Genomic DNA, 17,054 nt, shown 5'->3' with positions numbered 1-17,054 from the left:
CACCATTTATTCCACACGCCCAATTTCTCTGCTTAGGGAAAGGAAACTGAGATCAAAAATGAGCTTTGTCCTGCAAAGCTGTACTTCCTGCAGCTCCAGCACCCTCTATTCACCAGCCTGGTGGACAGTGAGACTTCTCTTGCCAAGACCAGGCCAAATTTAACCACAGGACAAAGGCAGCAGGATCAGCCCAACCCAAGGTTTGGACCCTGCAGCTTCCTCTCCTTCTCAGGGGCAGGAGGCAGCTCTTGCTCCACTGCCTCAGACAAGGTTTCCTGAAGGCATCTCCCCAAATCTCTGCAGGAGAGCTCATCCCCAGCAGCATCCAACTGGTTTAGTTATTCCTGGCAGCTCTACCTGGAGCACATTCATCCCTGGAATCAGTTCCAGGCTCCATTTCTTTTCCTAGGCAGAAGTTACCTTCACTGGGAATGCAGGGGCTAAGAACAACAACATAACCTCTTCAAGAAGAGTTTTTCTCCCCTCCTAAACTCCACATCTACATTTACCAGCCCCCTGCACTGACTAGGAGAGGAGAGCACACAACAAACACCAAATTTCGTGTTTACCTTGTAATCTTCTACTGTATATTTCCACGATCCTAAAGGAGAAGGGAAAAAGGCAATATTACAGTTATTTCCAGCTGGCCACTGACTGATCTTCACAATTAATTTGGGGCTGTCAAAAGAGAGCCCTGTGCTGATCTGTGTAAATCCATGGCTGTGAGGAATATCTCAGACTGCCCTTGGCACATCACTGTGCGGGGTGACAGGTTCCCCCCACCTGCAGCACCAGGGACTATTTTAGGGCAAACCAGTCACTCCTCTGGTCTCCTTCTGCTGGTCTGGAATTCCTTGTATCCCCACCCAGCTGCATCACACAGCTGTGGGGGAATTCATGTCCAAAGTCCCCCTGAACCCTAATTCCTGAACATTTCCCTGTGCTTCAGACTAGACCAAATGCTGCCTTAAGGTCAGCTCACTTAATGGATGCCCAGAATGCTGGAATTGAGCAAGAAATATTTTGGATTTTTGCATTTGACCACAAATTTAGCTGAGAACAATGACACAGAATTGGTCTTATTTAAAACAGAATCTCTCCACCCACTCATATCTCACCCCATCCTTCACATTTCAGTGCAGGGATCACTTAATGGTCCCCTCCAATACAATTCCACATTTAAGTCATTGGTGGCAGTGGAAGTGACACTCAATGACAGCTCCAGAATCCACACATTTAACAAAATCCATATAATTGCTCTGTAACTGCAGGGGCTGTTCGTGCCAACCTCAAATGCTTAATTACACTTCAAGTGGCCACAAAAAGGAGTTGCTTTGATACCTGTCTGGTCACACCAGACAAAAGCCAGACACTGGCTGGCAGCCTCAAGCATCACTTACAAGAATCATCCCTGACAATGAGACTCTCCTGCTGGTTTTGAGAGAGAATTAAACTCACAAACTGCCCTCCAGCAATGGTTGTGTTACAGCATCAAACAAAGCAACTCAATATTTAGATTAACCATATGGATAGGAAACATGCTCAGATATTGCACAGAAGTCCTAACAAGGTGTTTATGTAAAAACAGTTCCTTGAAAGAGCATTTTCAAGCCTGAGCTTAAAACCCAGGGAAAGATGTTTGTTTACTGAATACAGGTCATCCACAACTACAGAAACTCAGCACATAAAACTAATCCTATTATGAAAGATTAGGCCTAGAGCACCAGCAGCCTCACAAATCTTTGCTTGAACACTGGCTGCATTATACAGGGCACCAAAGGCAGGCACGATTTGGCCCCCAAACCCCTTCATGGTGAGCACTCAAAAGTGAGAACATTTTGTTATACAAGAATCTAATCTTTTTATTATTGCAGAATATGGGAGTTTCACCCTCACTTTAGACAGAGGCAAGATTTAACCTCTGAGCACAGTGCAGGAAGCCTTGCACATATTGATGCAGGTTTCCATTCTGAGGATAAACAGAAAGGAAATTTTATCTTTCCAGCACCATGGTCCCACTTGCATTTAAAAAAAAAAATCCATGAAAAGCATTTTAAGCTCCTTTTCACAGCTGCAGTCAAGAGAGAAACAGAGACCAGAGCAAGCACAAACCAGTGGATGCACATTTCAAATGTGATCCTTGATGCCGCACTGCAGAAATGAAACCCCGAGCTCAGGACAGTCTCTTCAGGAGGAATGGATTCTCTTCAGAAATCCAACAACAACAAACAAAGCCCCCAGCCCTGCACCACCTAAAGACCCACCCAAAACTCAACACCAGCCATGGGATGCCACACACATCCCCAAATATGAGTGGCCAACAGGAGATGAGGACTTTGCCCAGCAGCTGCAGGTCTGACAGCTCAGAACCCCAACCTGCAATTCCAGCAGCTCCTACAGCCACAAAAAGAAACCATGCAGGAGAAAATCTACCCATTGGAAAACCTCCTTCCAGCCTTTTAACCAGAGCAAAGCCCACTCCTGAAAGCACTGCTGGGGATAGGGAGATGCCTCCCTGCAATGTGAATTTCCACAGCAGAGATGTGAGGTGTGACTCCAAGGATCCTTCCCCTTCCAAACCCAACTCCCTGTTATGCAAGCAGAGCCCAGAACAGATCTGGCTCACTTTAGGACATTTTGCTGCCATATCCTACACATTTCTTACCTGCTAAGAAAACCCAGCAGGCAGGCAGATTCGCAGGGCTAATTTCTCATTAGTGTTACTGCAGCTACAGCAGGATTAACAGATCCATCAGGGAAAGCAAAACCTACGTGGTCTTTCTGAGGTGCAGCCAAATTTTTAGGTTTGTTTCTCAAAAAAAGGGGCCCTTCCCTCTGATCCCAAATAATCTGCTTATTGAGGATCTACCATCCTCTTCCTCACCAGCATGAGAAAGTGTCACTTAATAACAAGAGTCAGGGCAACAACTGACCCAAGGGCACTTGCTGAGGGAAAAAAGCTATTTTACATAATAAATGGATTTCTCAAGTGCCTCACAATTGCTTTGTTTCTTAGGCTGAACTTTATCTATCAAATCTACCCCACAGCACTCTCAGCAAGTGTTCACTGAAAGAAAGAAATGTCACATTTTTCTGAAGAGTCAGCTAAGAGATAAGAGTTTTAGATTGAATTTATATCCATAAAATGTGGTCATTTACAGCTTTCAGATTTTTGTTCTTATTAGTCAATTTACACCCAAGTGGTAAAAAGCTGGAAATTCTCACTGTTTTTTGTGGCCTGCCTTAGAACAGAACAAAATTCTCTTGTTCTTTGCCTCAGAGCTCCCTGCAGACCCCAGGGCTCTGGGGGAACCTACAAAAGCACCAGGGCTCTGCTGCAGCCACTGGTGAGAATTAACACACAGCTCCAACACTTATCTGTCCTCTCCGCACAAACAAAATAAATTAAAAACAAAAAACCAAAAAACAATGCTGAGGATTGGTCTAAATCCAAATCCAGGACACAAAGTGGGCTGAGCTTTAGAGGGAGAGGAGATTAAAAAGATTAGCACAGCTAGCACAGCCTGGAATCCTTTTTACAAATTAGCATCACTTTCATTAGAACACTTACCTAGCGAGCTTGCTGAGGCCAAGCACTTGTTTGTTGGGGAGATAACCAATGTGTACCTGGACAGGGGAGAAGAACCATTAACAGCAGCAAAACCAGCCTCCCAAGGGCAGGTGAAACTCATGCACAGACAATGGGATGTGCATTTGCCCCAGAATTAACTCTGGGACAGCCCAGAAGTGTCAGCATGTGGGAGGAACGTGGCACCATGCAAGCCTGGGGAATTGTGGAGCTGAGGCTGGGAACACCTCATGAGGTCCTGGTGAAGAACAGGGGAGTTTTCCTGAGGGGGAGAGAAGTCACAGCTCTTCAAGAGTCCAGGCTTATGTTCCAAGTCTCAGGAATGCTCCAGAGCACTGCTGCATTTGGGTACAAAGGCAGTCTATTACTCAGCACAGCACTATTTGTCTAAAATAAACATGCTTTTCTTCCAAGACCTTCAATGGGTTTAGGGAGAGGAAGGAAGAGGGACTGTGCTTTACTTCCAGTGGAAGTTCTGGTGGCAAGAAGTACTTTGCCACCAAAAATCAGGCTGCACTTCCTGATTTGATTATTTTTTCTTGTTTTAGTATCAGAGATCACTGGTGATTAACTCAGCTTCCATCCTGCTCAAATATGGATTTGCTGAACATGTCCTTGAATTAAATTGGAAGAAGTTTAGCAGAAAAATGCTCAGAAATGGAGGGAAGGACATTTAGCTCCTTGTTTTTAGAAATCCACTGAATTCCAGTGGGTTTAGAGTTATAACAGATTATAAACCAGTCCTTGTACCAGAGACTTGGAAAATGAGCCAAGCTAGAGCAGGGAGTGTCAGTGGGGGATTCTGGCTTTGCCTGGAGGCCCCATCTCAGAATCCTGTGCTGCTGTACCTGCAGTGGAGGCACCACAGTGCACCTGATTACCTGGCTAACTTGCTCACTCCTACCCCTCCTGTTAGGCAATCAACCCACTGACACCTGAAAAGACATGAAACATTTCAGACAAAGTGACAGACACCACTGAGAAATCAGCTTTGAATCCTGCTCCCCATATTTTTGCAGATTTCTTGATTTCCTGTAAGGTGGAACTGCAAGTGCAGGACCTACAGGTCAGTGTTTGCAGCCTGTTTGGTGCACCCAGCAGGGCAATGGTTACTCTGAATATTCAGAGCCATACCAAGCCAATTTGTAGGATGAGTTGGTGTTTGTGAGGAGATTTCTCCAAACCACACAGGCTAAACAGCTGGATGTAAAAAAAATGCACACATTGCCATGGGAGTAACAGGGAGAATATACACAGTGCACACAACCAGGGGTAACAGGCACAACAGAAAGCTTGCACAGAAAAAGAGGTTATCCTGTTCTCCAGTATAAAACACCGACAGCAAGAAAAGAAAGCAGACAAACCTGAATTGACTCAACTAAATAAACAGCTGGTTTCTGTTCATGTATTTTATTACTGGGAGACAATTTGCTTGGAACATATGTGGCACTGATTGAATTTTACAGACAACACAAGCACGTGCTGCTCTTGGACCTGTGAGCACTTCATGGTAACAGATGGCTCAGGCTGAGCTCCTTCATTCTGTGCTGGTAAGGGGCTGAAGAGGCTGAGATGTGCAGCTCCCATTCAGAACTCTTCATCACCTCTACAGTGGTTAACTGGAGAAATTTTATTTCCCTGAAGTTGTTGGGAATACAATTCCAACACCCTCTGAAGCACCAGCCCCTTTCGCAGGACTCCCCAGTCACGCACAGCCAGTTTTGGCCTCCCTCTCCCTGACCTGGCTCACATAATTAAGGCAGGGCTGCTAATGAGCTTGTTCCACTCACAGGGGGTTTCAGAGAGATGGATGTGCTCTGGATAGCTCTGAGCCAGGAGCTAAATCCATGACAGAGCCAGCGTGCAGGGTGAGCTGGTTTAATATCGAGATGTCTGCCCTCAAGGCTTGCTGCTGCTTCATGGAGAAGAGCTTTGATATGAAATGTCAGAAACCATTAGATTACTTAGACTAGGAAAGGTTGAGCATTATATTTCAGGAGCTTAAATTCAAATAAAACCTCACATTAAGGAGACCTTCCTTATTTGTATTCTGAAGATTAAACTTCTAGAACTGTAGCCGTAAGCAGCAAGTACTTACAGCCTTAAAAAGCTTTGTAGCTACAGCTGCACAGTCTTTTACATGTACTTAAGGTCTTTTATTGTGCATTCCCACATTTGTTCTGTGAGGGAGAGTTACCTTTCCAACAAATGGAACGAGGTGATGCTCACACAATGAGAACATGTCTATGTCCTTCACAATTACCATCTCATCATGGTCTTCGTCGAAGATGGCGTCGTTCAGGACATCTGAAATCAAACATTTGCATTAAAAATAAACCCAAAAATCGTGGCAGGCTCTTCCAGCCAGGGCTTGAGAAAGCTTGTAGCAAGGGCAGAGCTCTCTCAGGGCTATAGATTTTAGGGTTAAGGTGTGGGAGGGAAGTGAGGAGTAACATCACAAGCACGTTTTGGTTTGGGTACAATCCCACATCTGCCCCGGTGTCACCCTGCCTACGTGCTGCACCACAAGTCAGCCCGGAGTGTTCTATTTAATTAATAGCTTGAGCACGGGTTAGAACAGGTCTGGTCTCTGCAGAATTACTGACATCATAAGAGCAATTAACAGCTGACACTGTGGGCTTCCATCGGTGCTTCCACCAAGCAAAGCCAGCCCGAGGTCAGGGAAAACCTAAACCACCACAGTGGTTCCTGCAAACACTTTAACAGCAGCATTACTGTCTCCAAGAAGGCTTTACAGGCAAATTTCATCCTGCAGCACGCCAGGCAGCAGCTGTTCAGGTACACACAGAAATCAGAGACACATCTGGAGTGAGATTTGCTGTCCTGATCTGGAACAGGCAAATCCACACTCCAGGCTAATTCTGCACCTCAGAGTTGGCAGAAGAGTGAGGTGCAGAAACCCCCACAGAGACAGAAGGGAGAAGCTCAGTAAGGAAGGGAACACATAACATGACACCTGGCTAATCTCAGAGTTCAGAATGGATCCTCGGTTGATTTTCCACTTTCAGCAGTCCCTTGACAAATTCTGAAACAATCCTGGCACATCACTCTCCACAAAGATTGCAGGCACTTGAACCATGCTCAGAGATGTTAAAAGTAGGATAGTCCCAAGTCAAGAGCCCAGGTCTTTTGAAGCACAAGAGAGAAAAGCTGGGTATGAAGGAGAAACTTACAGGAGAGAACCAGCTGTACAGGTGGGCTGATAACAGGGACAAGGAACTCTGCAAACAAGTTCAGCTGGAAGCTACACTGGCTCCTTGGGGCTCCTTCCAGGAAAGCAGAGTCCCACACACCACAGCCAGACCAGGGCACTCAGGGACTGCCCTGCAAGCACCAGGGAGCACCTGCAGGGGTGGTGACACAAACCTAGTGATGGTGACACAAACCCAACAGTGGCGGTGACACAAACCCAGCAGTGATGTCTGCTCTGCTTACCTTGGTGCCTTCCCCTGACACACACGTCCAGCTAATGGCCACCATCTGCTGTCGATAAGGGATCATCATCATGGAGCATTTTAATTTCCTGCCTGCTATCAGCCCTGCACAGGTAACCCTGGAAACTGCGCGCCAGGCGCTCCGCCTGCGACACGGGATCCTTCCTGAGGAGGGCTGGCGAGCTCCAAGGCAGCCAGGATGAATCCCAGGAGGGTTTGGATCAGGTCAGAGGGCAGGAATAGGGGCATGAAAAAGGCCAGGGAAGAGCTCTGTGAAGGTACATAATTCTGATCTTTGAATTTCTGGGTCTGGCTTACACCAAGCACTGCTGGAGAGGGTTTTGATTGCATGGGCAGCATCAGGCAGTCGTGTAATTGTGAATTCAGCCAGGCAAAGGGAGAACCCAAAAGAGAGGATCTGAACAGGCTCACGGGAGAGGGAAGGGGAGGCAGAGCAGCAGTCTGGGATCTGAGCTCCCTCCTGCAGCACTCTGCAGCCGTGCCATTTCCACAGCAGAAAGGCAAACAGTGGTTGCACAAAGCCTGCTGCCGCGGCCAGAGTTATTAAAACAAAATCCAAACAGATCCACGAAGCATCTCCAGAGTGACTGCTGCTGTTATTAGACCCCAGCTCAGGTCACACCAGCCTCACCAGGAGCATATCAGAGCCTGATGTCAGATATGGATTTACGTCAGAGCACGAGCAAAGCAGATTGTTCAGAACAGCCAGAAATGGCCAAATTCTCATTAAGAGTCCTGGTGTGTGACACAGAGCAGGGCCAGAGATACAACAGAAGGTACTTCACTCATGAAGCCTCATATCCATGTGTATATGGATGGATATACACTAATTAACAGAGGAAATATATATGAGTAGGTCCTCACAAACTTTCTCTCGCAGCTGTGCTGTATCATGGACACAGCTCAGCCAAAGAGACGTTTTAGTGACCTCAGAAGTACCACACAGGCAACCCCAGGAACAAGAGGCATCCTGCATCCTTCTCATGGCCAGAGCAACCAAACAGGAGCACCAAGGGCACCCACCCTTCTCACACATCCCCTCCAATGCCACGGCCCAGCCTCAGCAGTGTGGGCAGTGCCCCTGCACAACCAGGGGAGTTTCAGAGGTAAGAAACAGTTCTGCACAGCAAGGATGCAGCCACAGAGCTGTGAGGAGCTTCACCTTCTTATTTATAGTGGTCTTGCCATTTTTACACCTTTTATTGATTTATTTAATATTAGCAGCAAGTAGCAGCCGGGTCACAGACAACACCTGCAGCTGTGCCTGCAGTGAGATGTGCTGATTTTGTCAGCACCAGCTACTCCCTGAGAAGAAAGGCCCACAAAGGAAGAAACCAGCTCAGTGTTAGGCCCTCCAAAAACTCCTCCACAAGTGCCAGGTGATGCAAGGACACAAAGGTAAAGCCAACTGTGAGGCTGAAGGTCGCCACCTGAATAAATGGCCACAGTCTTGAGTGGTCAGCCACCCTTACTCTGCTCCAGTCTCTACTTCACAAATCTCTCTTCCTGCAAATCAGCTCAGCTTGAAGCCTGCCCATCCCTACACCTCCCCCTTTGGAGCCCAGGCCCATGTTGACAAAAGCAGAGTGAGCAGAGCATCTTTCCATAGCTGCTTCTACCTGCGTCCCACTGCAGCAGCTGTTTGCAGTGATCACACAGGAGACACTTCTCTGGCACAGACTCAAACACCTTGTGCAGGAAGGCAACACCATACAATCTAAATTTGTCAGGGATTTTTTAGAGGTTTTTTGAATTTTTTTCTATTTTCTTCCATTTGCATCAAATAGGGCTCATAAAAGCTCAGTCTGTGTGCTGCAGCATGTGTTCTGGAAAATTTAACAGAGCTGAAAGGACAGAAGGGGAAACAGTCTCAGACTAACCAGGCCAGAAGCAAAGCTGGAGACAAATTTTTGCCCCTTTTCCCATTCTTCTCCACTCTACCTACCAAGCCATGCTGCCTGCTTCACTAGTTTGACTTCATGGTTTGTACAGAGAGTTTGTGCTCTCTAAATTATTCCAGCTGAATTTTCCTCCAGACAAAAGTTCAGTTCCTGGTGCAGAAACTTCAGTGGGCTGCTGAAACTAAACAGTCACCTGTGCTGCAAGTTAACTCCAGAAACAGAGCAGAATTAATTTGCCCTTTATCTTCAAAAAGAGTTGACAAAATGAAAAATCAGGACTGGATGAAGACAGAATGAGAAAGACCTTTCAGGATTCTGCGTCAGAGCTCAGCAAAGACACCTGTTGCTATAGAAACTATTTGCATGGCTTTAATGTGACACAGGAAAGCAAAAGCACCTCTGGCAACCAGAGAAGGCAGAGCCCACCCAGAACGGGCTCGGGAGGTGATGGGGAGGAAGGATGGCAGCACTGCAGCAGCTTCACAGCACTCCAGAGCTGCCTTTTTCACTGTGCTGGGATGAAGGGATGCAGGCTGCTCTCACCAGGAGTTTAAGCACTTCCCTGTGGTGTTAAGCTGCCTCACAGCTCCAATTGAAGTGCAGGTTGCTCAGTGCCAGCAGGATCAAGGCAGCCTCAGGAGCTCCCTGCCACTGCTGCTGGAGCTCATCCATCCATCCTGGCAGAGACAGAAGGCACAAGGCTCTCCTGGCCCCCGTTTCACAGGTCCTGGCTGTCCCCACTGTCCCTCGCTCCCCACAGTGACATTGCCACAGGCAGGGCAGGAATGGGCTCAGGCCAAGGCAGGATGACATCCTGTGGGACAATTCACACCCCCCAAACAAACTAATGTGACACTGTTCACAGGGGTCTGAGGATGAGGGAAGAGATGAGGATCTGACTCCATGTTTCAGAAGGCTTGATTTATTATTTTATGATATATATTGTATTAAAACTATACTAAAAGAATAGAAGAAAGGATTTTATCAGAAGGCTAGCTAAGAATAGAAAAAGAAAAATGATAACAAAGGCTTGTGTCTTGGACAGAGAGTCTGAGCTAGCTGACTGTGATTGGCCATTAATTAGAAACAACCACATGACACCAATCACAGATGCACCTGTTGCATTCCACAGCAGCAGATAACCATTGTTTGCATTTTGTTCCTGAGGCCTCTCAGCTTCTCAGGAGGAAAAATCCTAAGGAAAGGATTTTCCATAAAAGATGTCTGTGACAACTAAAGTGTCAGACACCTCCAGAACACAGAGTTACACCCAAAGCAGTGGCAGGGAGCTCACACGGGCCAGGAGCAGGTCATGGTTTGGAGGGTGCTCCAGAAGAGCAGTGCCAGAAGCCAGCCAGGGCTCACTGGCCTTTAAGGCAGAGGCACCTGTGGAATGCTGGCAGAAATTTCTGGTTGTCTTTCTCAGAGTCCCTGCCCAGCTGAGGACAGATGTGAGTTAACAGCTGGATGTGTGGCAGGGAAACCAGCAGGGTCAGGATGAAATCTGGGAGGGAACTGCTGGAAAAACCTCTCAGCTACTGCTGGGTAAAGCAGTAAAATGTAAAGTTAAACCTGGCTTTGTTTCTCATTATTCAGGTGATGACATTACAGGTAACTGGTTAGGGAAAATAATCCAGACAAGCAACAAGAAAATTATTGCAGCCTTTGAGTATAAAAAAGGCACCAGGAATTTGTTACGCATTCAGAGAGCCAGGCTATAAAAACATTAATGTAAAGGGCTTGTACTGCTGCAGAAAGTGAATGACTTCAGGTGGCTAAGAAAAGGAGGCTCTGGGTTTTGCTTCAAGATGTCTTGAAGAGCTCTAGAAAGAGCCTGAGATGCCACATGACTGTTTAAATAGGCAATAGGGTTCAAAAGATGCTGAGAAATGAACCCTTGTGATAACACACCTTCCTAGCAGGAGCCAGGAGAACCCTTAGGCACAAAACAATTTACAACTTTCTGGCTACTATTTCAGATTTCATCACCAAAATTCTAGAAACAGACTCTCAGCTCCAGACAGGAACATTTGCTTCAGAAGCAAAGCTCAGTCCCTCAGTTACCAGAAGGGAGGTGAACCAGACATGTGATTCAAGGGACATTTCATAGAAGCAAAGATAAAGGAGCAGCATTATTGCTGTTCAGCTAATTCTGGCTGTGATTTGTACAGATTGGTTCATTTTCCTGTGAGATACCCTCCATGCTGTAGTGAGACTGGACTCTATTCATAACAGACCAGCTCCTGCAGACAGATGAAGCCAAGATTAGGTTCTAGAAGTTGTCCTCTGCCAGGAGGTTTATTAATATGAGGGAAAGCAGCATTATGGAGATGCTCATTAAAATGTATCAGATTTTTCAATAACCATTTCAATGTCCCATGTCACAGAAGGTGCTCACCCACACTTCTTTCTGAAACTGAAACAAAGGAAAAATCAAAGACAAAACACTTTAGAAGAGCAACATGAAAGATCAGAAGCCTGCAACAGCTCAGATCCAAGAGGTTACAATATTTAATAAATTCCTGACAAAACCCAACCAAGCTTAGTGTTACTTGAGCACTAACAGGAAGGGGAGATGATCCAGGAAAGTCCCAATTCCCAGAAATTTCACTGCATTTAATGTGTGCTCCAGCACAGTAGGCTTCCCTTCTGTGGGGGCAGAGGTTGAAGAAACCCCAAAAAACCTCTCTCTGAACAGCCCTGTGTTTCCCACCCTCTGGTTTACCCTGGCTGGGGCAGAGCAGTGCTGAGGCTTCAGCTGTTGACAGATCCCAGTGCTGCATCCATGTCCTCATGGATGAGCCAGCAGCACCTCAGCTCCATGAAACACATGCCATGTCCTCATGGATGAGCCAGCAGCACCTCAGCTCCATGAAACACATGCCATGTCCTCATGGATGAGCCAGCAGCACCTCAGCTCCATGAAACACATGCCATGTCCTCCTGGATGAGGCAGCAGCACCTCAATTCCAGGAAAACACAGCAGCTCCCCAGCTCTGGCAAAGGGCAGGGCTGCTGATCAAACAGCCTTGTTTGCTCAAGGCACTGTGTGTTTTGACACAGCAATGCTTAGCACCTCAGCACAGCAAACCCAGCAGGCTGGAAAAATTTAGGAGCTTACACCATTGCTGTCCTCTGTAAAAAAACCAAACCCACACAGACTGGTAGAAAAGATTATTAAGGTTGAATTTTTCACCCCTCAGTGTAGGAAGAGCATATAAACTGATGAGTGAGGAAATGACCTAACTAGTTTTTTGCTTTGAAATAAAAGCTGCTCAGCAGAGTCACTTGCCTTGCTAACGTGCAGCCTTTCAAACCCCAGAGGTCCAGGAAGCAAAGTCATCCCCTCCCAATATTTCTGATTTTCATTTCCCTGTTAAACACACGGAAAGGATGGGTGAGCCTGCCAACATGCCTGAGAGCTGCTCACATGAATAAAGGCTGCGAGACTCCCCTGGCACCATCACCAAGCCCAGACTGGTGAACAAGTTTTGCTTTGAGTGTTTGTGGCTGATGAGAACAACTTAACTTCCTCCTGCAGATGCAGGCAGCTCGTCCAGCCCTGTGCCTAATGTTTCCTGCAGGATTACACAATCCAAACCAACTCATTTGTGATTCACCTTTGAAAGGCAGGATCACTGGCACTGTTTCTGTAACTTACCAGTTGCTTGGGTCTGAACCCTTCAGTTGAGTTAGTGCTGTCTGCAACCTTGTATATCCATTTATTCTCATTTATTCTCATTCTTATTTTACACTCATTTACTGCCTTTGCCCACATTTGTGCTTTGCAGTATTGACTGTCAGACCCTCAGACAGCACCTCTGAGCATGCCATGAAGCCTTTAGTAAAAGGAGGGACAAGGTTTCACCTTTGTGTGGCAGGTAACTGCCTGAACCAGCTCTCAAAAAGCTGAAGGCACCTGGCTCTCACAGCCCTGCTGTCAGCCCTCACCAGCCAAGGGGGCTGTTCTGAAATACAATTTACACCCAGAAATAGGAAGCTGATAGATCTGACCCTGGAAAAGAACAGATGTTCTTGGATGCTGGCAAAGAAGCACTGCATGAAATCGGGAGTTGCTTTTTTGGTGACTTTCCTACTCTGCCATCCTTACCAACACATTGAGAGGTTTCTGTTGCAACAGCTGCCAGTCCACATCAGTGCTGGAGTGTCTGCACTGAGCTGTCAGGATTTTAATCTGGTCCCCAGGTGGATTTTACTTGAAATCACTAGAGGCATTCTTGCCAAGTGTGATGACTGGTACTACAGAAGTGGGAACAGCACATTTGAATACATCCTGTCAATGAGAGAGGTTGAGGCCTTTGGTAAAGCCAGGATTAATAAATGACAATCTGGAATTAACAGAAAGAGCCAGATACAGATATTTAACAAGTAAACTCTGCTAATGGCTCTGACACACAACCCTGAGCAGCTGCAGAGCACAGATAGCAGAGATGAGTGGAGGGTGAGGCAGGAACAGTCACTCTGCACTGCTGAAAACAAGGCAGGAAATACACCGAGTAGAAGCTGGAAAGCAGAATCAGCTTCTCTGCTGCCCAAAAATCTGAATGGAGAGACAGAATTCAGGTGTTATCTTCCCTACAATACTACAAAGTTAAGCTCTGGGAAATATAAGCATACAAATACAAGCAGTTGTCATGGAAGCCAAGTGACAATACCCAGCACAGGAGATCAAATGACAGCACATTGAACCATGCTCCAAGTTATTATTATTATTATTATGTTCTCAGACACACAGAAACCAAAAAGCTCATGGAATGGTTTGGGCTGGAAGAGATCCCTAAAGGCCATCCAGTCCAAACCCCTGCAATAACAGGGAGGGAGGTGAAAATCAAGCACACCAAGCACAGACCTGGCAGGGCACAGCAGCTTTACACTCTCAGGAGGGAACAGAGCTGGGGAAGGGTCTGGAGAACCAGGAAAGGCTGAGGGAGCTGGGAAGGGGCTCAGCCTGGAGCAAAGGAGGCTCAGGGGGCCCTTGTGGCTCTGCACAGCTCCTGCCAGGAGGGCACAGCCAGGTCAGGTTCTGCTCCCAGGGAACAGGAGGAGAGGGAACGGCCTCAAGTTGTACCAGGGGAGGTTTAGATTGGATATTGGAGAAAATTTCTTCACTGAAAGTGTGATTAGGCACTGGCACAGCTGCTCAGGGCAAGGGTGAAATCCTCTTCCCTGGAGGGATTTAAAAGCTGTGTGGATGTGGCACCTGGGACAGGGGTCAGTGGTGGCCTTGGCAGTGCTGGGGGAATGGTTGGACTCAATCTTAGAGGGCTTCTCCAACATAATTCTGTAATTTGGGTGTATATCTGTCACATCTTCCTTTGTGTTCCTTTATGGAAAATGAAAACTCCATCAGACATTAATTGCTTCCCCCTCCCCAGGGCAGATGCTGCAGCAGACAAGGCCACAGGGCTGATTTTAAAGCCTGTCCCTGCTCTGACATTCACTGCCCTGGGTCACCTGTGTCACTCCCTGCTGGCTGGACACTGTGGCAGCACCTCCACTCCCTGTGAGCTCAGCAGGGACCTGTGGCAACACACACACACACTTTGCCTCTGGCCATGTGGCTGTACAACCACCACCACTGAGTTTTTACCTGAGGAACCTTTCTTGGGAAGATGGAACTTGCAGGTTTTTACCTGAGGAACCTTTCTTGGGAGGATGGAAGGAACTTGCAACTATTGTAAGAGCCCCTCATCTTCTGCCTGTTGCAGGAATAAAATGGAAACACTCCTCAAAACACACCCTGCAAATCCCTGCTTTAGCCTCTGCCTACCCAGACAGCTCCACAGGAGGAGCTGAATAAGCTGCAAAAAAAGCCTGGGAAAACAAGAGGTCAGGGCTGCCTCTTGTCAGGTTTTTGGGGAGGGTTTGGGCTTGTTTTGGTTCATTTTCTTTTTCACTTGCTGGTCCAGGTCCCAGCCTGGCCAGGCAGAGAGCTGGGTTAGTATAACCAAGGGAACAGCACAGGATGCTGCAGCAGAGACAGCAGCAGTCCCAAAGCTACTCTTGTGCCCAAATACTCTGTAGGGTTCATCAGGTATTTAAAACTCTGTAAGAAGAATTTACTCATATTGATTCTCCTAACAAACTCTTCGTCCACCACTTTGCTGTCTGCTGAGGGCTTGTCCTTCAGCTGCAGCTCTTCCTTCTGTTTGGCTGGGAAAAGTGGAAGCTGAGCATCCTGCAAGAAAGGGTGAGCAGCTGGAAAGTAAAAGGGTTCCCCACCTGACACAGGAAGGAATGTTTGTGTCACAGCTTCACATGAGTTCCTAAAAAGAAAAAAGCAGTCCAGGAGCAGAGCACGAGCAGTGACATTTTCTATCCTTGGATATGACACAGCTCTCTGCCATGATAATCAGAGAAGAGGAGTATCAGAACTACTCTGCTTAATCTAATGAATGTGAGAGATTAGAAGACCCCAGAGATCCCACCTTGGAGCACAAAAAAGTTTTTAAAATTACTTCAGGTAACGTGAGCACACAGAACTGGCAGGAAGATAAGAGAGGACTTAAGAAGGGCAGCAACCTCATCCAGGTTCAGCAGAAAAATTTGTGCTCAAATTATCACTGGAAACCTTCCCTGTGCTAGAGCCTGGCAGGATGGCTGAGAGACCTCCTGTGTTTCACAGCAGTAAAATGAGGAAAGTTAATCCCAGTAAACAAAAGATGAAACCTCACCTCAAATACACAGTGCAGCAGGATTAGGAGAGGAACAAGGATGGCCACTGCAGCCCAGAGCTGCTCCCAGCTGTGAACCAAAAACCTGGCTTGATCTGAAAGGCAGAGCAACTTCCAGGGCAGAAATCTGTTCCTGGGACACAACAGTGGCACAAGAGTTTAAGCTGGCCATGAGTAAGTGAATGCTGGAAGTTGTAGAAATCTGATTTCGAAAGAACCGACAGCTGAGAAATAAAAAAGAAACTAAACACAAACCCCAGCCTTTAAGTTGAAGCACAGTGCCCTTAGAGAAGGGCTCTGATGTGCCAGCAGGAGCTCCCTGATGCCATCAAGAGCACAGTTCAGCCTTTGCTTTGGGCTACAGCATCCTGATGGAGCTGGGGCAGGCTCAGCACCCCAGCGCTGCATTCCAGAGAGCAGAGCAGGAGCAGCCCTTCCTCAGCCACGCTCAGAGACCATTGCTGGCTCTGCTTGCATCCCTCACTGGCAGGAACTCGCCTTTTACTGTAAGAAGGAGCAGAAAGGGGAATTCCCAAGCTCTCCAGGCTCTTTTTTATTGTTTGTACTGGGTACAGTCCTTAGCCAAGAGGCTGAGAAGAGGAAAAGTGATGTAAAAAAACAAATTTTCAAGTATTTACCCTGCACTGGAGTTTATTGATGAGAACATATCCCAGCCGGTTCCTCTCCTCACACCCTCAGCCAGCAAGCAGAGACACCCAGCTGGGGCAGGGATGTGAGCCTGGGGCTCCTCTCCACACCTGCACTTGCTGCTGGGACCCTGAGATGGGGAAGGGATCTCCCTGTCCTCTTCCTTTCTCCTCACCTCGCTTCCTTAAGTTTCATTCCCACCTTTGAAAAACCTCACTCGATTAAAGCACCGGCAGAACGGGACTTTTCCTGAGAAAATTCAAGCTCCTTCTGTCGGCTAGTGGGAACAAACCTGGATTGGGTTGGGTTGGATTCCCACCGTGTCCGAGCACAGCCTCGCTCGGCCGGGGAGGGAGGAAGGAGGGAACCCACGAGTTCCTACGCCAGGGCTGGAAAAGTTTCCATCAGAAGAGAGAAAGCAAAAGCACTTGCTCTGCTCGCCCAAACGAGAGGCTTACGACAGAATGGAAACTTTACCTGCACAGAGTTTAATAAAAAAAAAAAAAAACGAGATATATGGGGAGGGAGGGGACAGCCAGACATCCAGGTGATAAGGAGCTGGGTGACGCGGTGACAGGACAACGACGCTTTACGAAATCCATCAATCCATCAATCCAAACTCCATCCCCGCAGCCCCGGCAGCGCTGCCTACCCGCGATGGTCTCCTGGTAGCCCTTGGTGAAGAACTGCATGGCCGTGGCCGCCCTCCAGGGCGTCTTGAGCAGCCCCTGCCGCCGCGGGGCCT

The 17,054-nt window shown here is 47.4% G+C and overlaps 1 protein-coding gene across 1 annotated transcript in view; it reads right to left on the bottom strand.

The window, feature by feature from the left end:
* Positions 1–17,054, bottom strand: part of GCH1 (GTP cyclohydrolase 1) — a 21,410-nt gene that overhangs the window by 3,725 nt on the left and 631 nt on the right. Inside the window, exons 2-5 of the mRNA XM_014311887.2 lie at positions 16,962–17,052; positions 5,787–5,896; positions 3,572–3,627; positions 570–601 (exon numbers count right to left, since the gene is read on the bottom strand). Of these exons, the coding sequence (XP_014167362.2) occupies positions 570–601; positions 3,572–3,627; positions 5,787–5,896; positions 16,962–17,052 (289 nt within the window). The remainder of the gene's footprint in view (positions 1–569; positions 602–3,571; positions 3,628–5,786; positions 5,897–16,961; positions 17,053–17,054) is intronic.

Source organism: Geospiza fortis, unplaced genomic scaffold (assembly GCF_000277835.1).
Source record: "Geospiza fortis unplaced genomic scaffold, GeoFor_1.0 scaffold23, whole genome shotgun sequence".
NCBI classification, from domain to species: Eukaryota; Metazoa; Chordata; class Aves; order Passeriformes; family Thraupidae; genus Geospiza; species Geospiza fortis.
Note: the sequence above shows the minus strand (reverse complement) of the source record. Positions and strands in the feature narration are given on the sequence as shown.